We start from the raw sequence: 7,500 nt of genomic DNA on the forward strand, positions 1-7,500 counted from the left end.
CATCAGGCCAGAGCTTATCCCGGTTTCCATGGCATGAAGCGACTAGGAGTATCTGTACTCCCCCCTGGATGGGATGCCAGTCCATCACAGGGTTATCCCCAGCATTTCGCCGGTACCCATTTATACGGCTGGGTGGAGAGAGGCACCGTGGGAGTAGAGTGTCTTGCACAAGAACACAACACAATGTTCCCGGCCAGGCCCCGAACCCGGACCATTCACTCCGGAGTCGAGCACACTAACCATGAGGCCACCACTAGCTTGAGCATGAACAGTCTTTAAGTGTGCCCTCCTTTCATTAATAAACCCTGGCATTTAATACACCTTATTCCAAAATGGACACCACTTTTAATAGTACAAGGAGGGATTACGTTTTTTGCAAACGTTGGCACTTATATTTGAACAGGCTTAACTGATTAGAGTGTAATGTAAAGTGCTAAGTATTTACCCCATATGAACCATGTGAGCGTTAGCCCTACTGATGGAAATGGGCCCACACAAGGACAGAGAAAAAGTCTGACCAGGGTGGGAATTGAACCCACCACCTTCGGGTTAGATCACCGCTGCTCTACTGACTGAGCTACAAGGTCAGACGGGAGCAGGCCGTGGGAACTGACGATGTTAAAGTCACGGCAATGAACATGTACAAGTACAAGGAGGGATTACGTTTTTTCAAACGTTGGCCATGTAGCACTTATATTTGAACACAATACAATAGTATTCTATTGTTTGCAATCAAATTATCCCTTATTATGGCATTAAAGGTTAAATTTTCTTTTGAAATTTAAGATTAGAACAAGAAGGGCTAATTTGCCAGCAAATAAACAAATAATAAAATGGTGGCCATTTTGGAATAAGGTGTACTGTTCATATAATGGTTTATACTGATCTTCCAGTCTTGAAACATGTACAGTACAGACCTCAAGTTACCAGTTGTTCTCACTGTTTTGAGCTTAGTCATAATTATCATTAAATTAATTATTTAATCTCAAAACAGTGACAACAACAGTACTGGTAACTTGAGGTCCTTCCAGACTTCACTAGCTGCTGGATTGCAAGGTACATGTATTTACCAACCAAATTCAAAGATTTGGGATCTGGAGCATTAAAAAGAATATTAATCACTCAAACTATTCCAGTACCTGCTGAGGCAGTTCGCTGATCAAATACTGAGCAAATTTCTGCAGCTGATCTCGCCTCAATCGAGATAGGTATTCAGACACTGGAGCTCTCAAAGAAACGAGGTTAGGAAAGTGAATCCTAAACAGACACAGAGCTATAACATGCGCACACCATGTCACAGATTTTTGACATGTGCAGTTGCAGGAGGTGATGCGTCCTCTATCAAATGTAACAGCAACATTAAATGTTCCTTTACTTTGGCAAAGTCCATGGGGTTGGTGAACTGTAGCACTGAGGTGAAAACCTGGATATGTGAAAGAAGCATACTAAATTATAATGGATTTATTTACGATAAAATTAATAACTTAACCCATTGACCCCTTGAAGTAGGACTTAACAGATTTTACTGATGGTTGCAGATGAACATCACACCGTCGAAACTGACCAAACTCTCCATCATCATCATCAATCATCAATCCAGTTTTGATCCGGGTTTATCCCCGTAAACGGGGGTGGCCAACATTATTTAAATTAAATACAGTAGTTTTTCTGTGGTTTTCCTTCCGAATAGTTGATTGAATTCGACATGCATATAACTATTCCCTCACCGTTTAGTGTTTATTTACATTAGCAATGAAAGCCCATCACTTTCACTAATGATATTAGCAGATTCTGAACACGTTTGACTAACTCAGAAGGGACTACAAGCAGTCTATAAGTACCCTGTTTTCCCGCAAATTTCCTGCTCAAGCTATGCCACCTAAGATTCACAATGGCGGTAGATTTTTCTTGTATTCAAAGGAGCTGCTGGGCTACAGGGGGTAGGTGGTGCATTGATGCATTTTTTTGGGGGGGAGTGAAGGGATTGATCGTTGAGGGGTAGGGAAGAGGAGCTGGAGGTCTGCATGGTCTGCATAGTCCGCATGAAAAAAAAATCCAGAGTTTAGATCTCCAGACAGAGGTTAGCATCGATATCTCTGCATTCGTCCAACTCATACCTGACAACTCTCCTGGTTTTCCCGGGAGTCTCCAAGTTTTTCATCAAATCTCCCGGTCTCCCGGTTAGAGCACCAAATCTCCCGGGAAATACGTACCATGGCCTTTTTCAACATTTTTTCATTAATTTCGTTATCTTCAAGATGTCAAAATGGAAAATCAAACAAGAACTGGATTCTAGTGCTCACAGTTGAGCTGTTCTAGTTCGGAAAACGTAAAACGGAGCAATCAAATTGATATAGGCTATATTTAACAAGTACTGTAATTGGTCAGAAGTCAGCCAATAAAATTGGAAAATATGTGGGAGACAGTTGGCGCGGTTATGGGAACAATAGCATTGCTGTTCTAACCGAGAAACTTCGGGAACAATTTGAAGGGCTTCGGGTGATTTTCAGTGAGTATTCAGATATTGTCGAAAATGACATTCTTACAATGCAAAGATTTTTAGATGTCTCCAGATTTTTGTACTCTGGGGGGTTGGCAGGTATGTCCAACTGGCATAGCAACCCTTATACTCACCAATTTGAAGAGCATCTTTTACTGCTTGAACTTTCAACAGTTGCTCTCCCTCATTAAAGTTATCTGGGGATCCATTGGCAAGGCAAGAATATAATCTAATGTCTTCCTCAAATGGTGGAAAAGACCAAAAACCAATCCTAAGCTGGAGTTGTTCAGGTATCTGTGGATATATCCGTTCAACGGTTTCAAAAGGTAAATGTTTCGCCACTGTCCTAGCGCATACTTCAATCAGAGATTCAACTTTGCCTTCGCAAGGCTCTAAATCCTCTTGGACACCACTTTGCGAGCTTCTTTTCCAACCTCGCCAATTGCCATAAAGGCTTTCTGGATCTGAGCCCCAAGAACACAATGAATCTTCCTCAAAGCGATCGCTGTCATCAAAAGAAAGACGCTCATCGTTGTTCTCTTCCCATTCATACCACAATTCCATGTTGACATAAATTGTTTTTACGCTGCTTTTACAAAACCAACATCAGTGCAAAGTGTGTTGATGGTCCTTTCAGAAGAGAAAGAAGTCATGTAAAAGCACTTCAGGGAACTGGGGCGAGTTTCAAATTTGAACCAATCATCTGTCCAAGTTTGAAACTCTTAAAATTTACGATTTCTGTTAGTAATAATAAATTATTCGCAATAACAGTCAAACAAAGTGATTTTCATCTCACTTATTTCCAAATAGTAGGTCCATGACAGGATTTTGCAGTTGTCCCAAATTTGATAAAAGTTTTTAAGAGTTTATATGGTTTTGGGCGACGCAGCCTCAAAATTAAAGACGTTTGTATGGATTTTAAACTATGTTTTCAAGTCCGTAACTTGGTCTCTGATCGACCAAAAAGCATCATACTTGGACAGATGGAGACGTATACAAAACATGGATCCCAGGTCTATGGACCACCCCTGTGGAGCCGGTCCATGGACCCCTTCGTGGGCCCGGTCCGGTGTACAACTGTGGACCACCCCTCATTTTACAAGCAGAAAAATCTTTGGACGAAAGAGGGAAGTGATCCTCACACCTATCTGGACAACTTAAGCAATTAGACACATATTCAGGTTGCTCCAAGCCGATGACCTCTGTGATGCCGGTGCAACGCTCTACCAACTGAGCTTTGAGAGCAGGTCAATTTGTTGGGCTCATTTGTTCCGGTGAAGGACTCGATGATTGAAATGAACTTATATTTGAAAAGCGGGTCATAGACAAACCCCTTTGGAGCCACCAAATAGATGGTATAAGTGTCTATAAAACAGGCAATTGCTTAAATCAAGAGCCCATAACTAGGACCGAACTACAGCCCTATATTTCCGTCAGAGCGTTTTCACAGACCTTGATTTATTTTTGTATTAAATTTCCCGCTAATGAGATTCCTGCAGGAGCCCGATAACCGATCACAAGAAACTAACTTGACGTAATAGCGTCATCGATCCGGAATTGTCTTTGTCTTTTTGCAGAAAAGGTGGTCTAAAAATATATCGTACATGGGCTCCTGGTCTGTAAAAACACCGTGGGATAGGCTTTGTATGAGAGATGTTCGCTCCTGGTCACGGACTCCTGCCTAAAATTTCCAGATAAGTGCGAGGATCACTTCTCTCTTTCGTCTGAAGATTTTTCTGCTTGTTAAACGCATTGAATTTACAAAATGAGGGGTGGTCCACTGGGGAAGTCCATGGACCGGGTCCACGAAGGGGTCCATGGAACGGGTTCACGGGGGTGGTCCACGGACCTGGGGTCCATATTTTGTATACGTCCGACAGCTGGCCAATCTCAACGTTATCTTTCATTTGATGGCGTCAATTTTGTCAATTTATCGATTGGTTCAAATTTGAAACTCGCCCCAGTTCCCTTCGCAATTCCGAAATGGCCTTATACCCACCACAAGTCCCCAAATATAGAAACGTCACTAAGTAACACTACTGTAAATCGCGGCTACAGGAGCGATTTTTTGCTTGCGCCGGTGATGCGATTTTTTCAAATTTGGTCGCGTCGCCAGCGCAGGATGAAAATCGAGAGTGTAGCCACCCTTGAACTGGTGACGCGACAGGTGAAATATCGAAAGAAAAAGTCGCCAGAAATTGTAAGGTTCGCGATAAAATCGCAGAGATAGTTGCCCGTGTAGCTACCCTGCAACTTTTTTATCCCCCGCGCTTGCGACATGGCTAAAGAGTATTTAGCCAATGAAATTAAAGGACTAAAACGAGCTTGCGGTTTGAGCAAAAACAACAATGGCGGAGGAAGATAGAAAATTTAATGAGAAAGAAACCATTACGTTAATTAAATTCCTAGAACAAAACACTGAATTGCTGAAACGCGGAGGGTATCCTCGCCTGAAATTTCGCTTAGACGTTGATGATAAAATCCTTGTTCTTTTCTCCTCGCCAGCCACAGACGGACCCACGTTTATCTTTTCTTTTTTTCTTGCTTCGTTTTCTTTTTGTCATCAAAGAAAAGAATAAAAATAGCCCAAAAGGCCGTCCGCCATGTTTGTTTATACTACCTAGGGCCCGATTGTTCAAAAGTCGATTAACGCTAGTCCCAGATTAAAAATTAACCAAGGAGTTTATTTCTCCACTCCGAAATGCTTTTCAACGCTGATATTCGGCAAAACTTTACATTAGAGGAAGGGAATCTTGAAAAACAAGAATACGCAAAACATGAAGTTTTGAAAAGTCGAAAACGTGAAAAAAAGGTTTACGCTAGCCCTGGGTTAAGTTAATTGGCTTGCGAACAAGCAGGCCCGGGATTCTTGAAGTATGCCACAAGTGTAGCCACCGTCGCGCGCTAGCGACGCGACAAAATGTGAAAAAATCGCTCGTGTAGCCGCGCCTGTAGCCTCATGATTACCTTCCTACTTTTACCCGCGTTTACTTTCATCTCCCGGTCATTCATGTTTCATCTACCCTCATTGACTTTCATCTACATTCATCTACCCTCATTTACCTTCATCAGTGGCGGATCTAAGAATATTTTAAGGGGGGTTAATTGAAAAAATCAAAGTATATAGTCTGACAGAAGTCCAGATAGTTTAGGCTGCCATTTTGACTTTGTTTATGTTTTGCATGCATTAATGTCTGTTCCAGGAGAAATAAAAATATAATAAAAAGCAGATAAATAGTTTAAAAAGAGCCAAAATGGGGGGTGGCTAGCCACCCTATTCACCCCTCCCCCCCCCCCCCCCGGGATCCACCCCTACTTCATCCACATATGGGACGATGGCCCAAGTACTCGACGACTGGAGAGTAAGGAGTTTCATGTGACAGAGTCAAGCAAGGATGTGACCTCGCTTCTACGCTTTTTAGCATGATGTTCTCGGCGATGCTGACTGATGCCTTCAGGGACAGTGACCCCTAATTCAGGATTATTCTGAGTCACATCTGTCACGTGGGCTGGTATAGGGAGGCTGATCACATTATTTATGGCCTTCCTTCCACATAACAATTAACCTTGTATTTAATCGACGCCTTAAAAGGGGCACCCATCAACTCCTGTGGACTTGACCAAGATTTAATCCATCGTGCGCTGAACCTTTTCTAATTCCAGAATGTCTTTAAAGGTGTGGGGCCCATGCACTACTTGCATATTCTAACTGTTGTCTTATCAGGGATTTATATGCCCTCTCCTTGACTATTCGTGGACGATTCCTACAATCCGGGTCAAAACACTTCGGGACACTTGTCAAATTTTGGGCGGAAAGTAGATAATTTACTGTACATGCTTTCATCGTTATACGAGCACGGTTTATTCTTCTTTCGCTGCCTTTTTTGCGCCCCCCTTCCCCCCAGACAATGTTGAAACATGCCAGCGATCGATGAACGGATCTTGATTTTGGAGACCGTGAAAAATCAACATTGTAATGCTAAGATTTGGAGTAAGGATAATGTGAGATTGCAAGCTGTTTAACCCTAGACGTCTGCAGGCCGTCACTACAGTCAAAGAGACAGTGATCAGGGATCTCCTCTTTGCGGACGACTGCGCTCAATGCCAATTAAGAGCACGAGATGCAACAGGGGATGGACAGCATCTCATCGGTCTGCGACAAGTTTGGTCTTACCATCAGTACTAGGAAGACCGAGGTGATGTGTCAGCCAGCCCCTGGAAACCAGTATCATGAACCATGCATTACAGTGAAGGTCCAGAGACTCCAAGGACCACATACCTTGGAAGCACATTCTCGCGCTCAGCCAACATTGATGCCGAGGTCAACAACTGCATCGCCAAGGCAAGCAATGCCTTTGGGTACAGAGAGGGATCTTCCAAGACACCAAAATCAAAGTCTACAGAGCAGTTGTCTCACCACCCTTTACTACGGCTGCGAAACAGGGACCATCTGCAGCAGACATGAAAAGCTGATGCAGCAATTCCACTTTCACTGTTTCCGCAGTCTCCTCTACATTGGTAAAGACAAATCTTGGCAAGACATGGTCCCAGACACAGAAATGCTTGAGAGAGCCGGACTCCCCAAAATCATCACCACCAGGCACAAGGCACAGACTCGCAGGGCACGACACTGTCACGTCTTGTGCATGCCTGACTCAAGGACACCAAAACAGCTGTTCTACGGAGAACTCAGCCACGGCAAGCGTGCAGGCGGTGGACAGAGGAAGCGTTTCAAAGAAAGCTTGAGAATGTCTACCTAAAAGACTTCAACATCAGTACAGGGTACTGGGAAAACCTCGCTACCGACCGCTCTGCCTGGCAAAGCCTCATCTCCCAAAGTGCGAAATTATCTGAAAAACATCGCATTGACTCTACCAAAGAAAAACGCTTGATGGGAGAGGTTCGAGCTGCAACGTGCAACTGATCCAGCACCCACCTACTGGTGCCCAACCTGTGTGAGAGCAGGAGTACCCAACGAGAAAAATTTATGAAGTGATTGG

General features: G+C 43.4%; 1 protein-coding gene across 1 annotated transcript in view; it reads right to left on the reverse strand.

Annotated features, from left to right (window-relative positions):
- LOC138022176 (zinc finger SWIM domain-containing protein 8-like) overlaps nucleotides 1–7,500 on the reverse strand; it is a 31,845-nt gene that overhangs the window by 17,154 nt on the left and 7,191 nt on the right. The window contains exons 3-4 of the mRNA XM_068869206.1: nucleotides 2,635–3,130; nucleotides 1,140–1,423 (exon numbers count right to left, since the gene is read on the reverse strand). Of these exons, the coding sequence (XP_068725307.1) occupies nucleotides 1,140–1,423; nucleotides 2,635–3,064 (714 nt within the window). The 5' untranslated portion in view covers nucleotides 3,065–3,130. The remainder of the gene's footprint in view (nucleotides 1–1,139; nucleotides 1,424–2,634; nucleotides 3,131–7,500) is intronic.

The sequence above is a fragment of the Montipora capricornis genome, chromosome 10 (assembly GCF_036669925.1).
Source record: "Montipora capricornis isolate CH-2021 chromosome 10, ASM3666992v2, whole genome shotgun sequence".
In the NCBI taxonomy this organism is placed as follows: Eukaryota; Metazoa; Cnidaria; class Anthozoa; order Scleractinia; family Acroporidae; genus Montipora; species Montipora capricornis.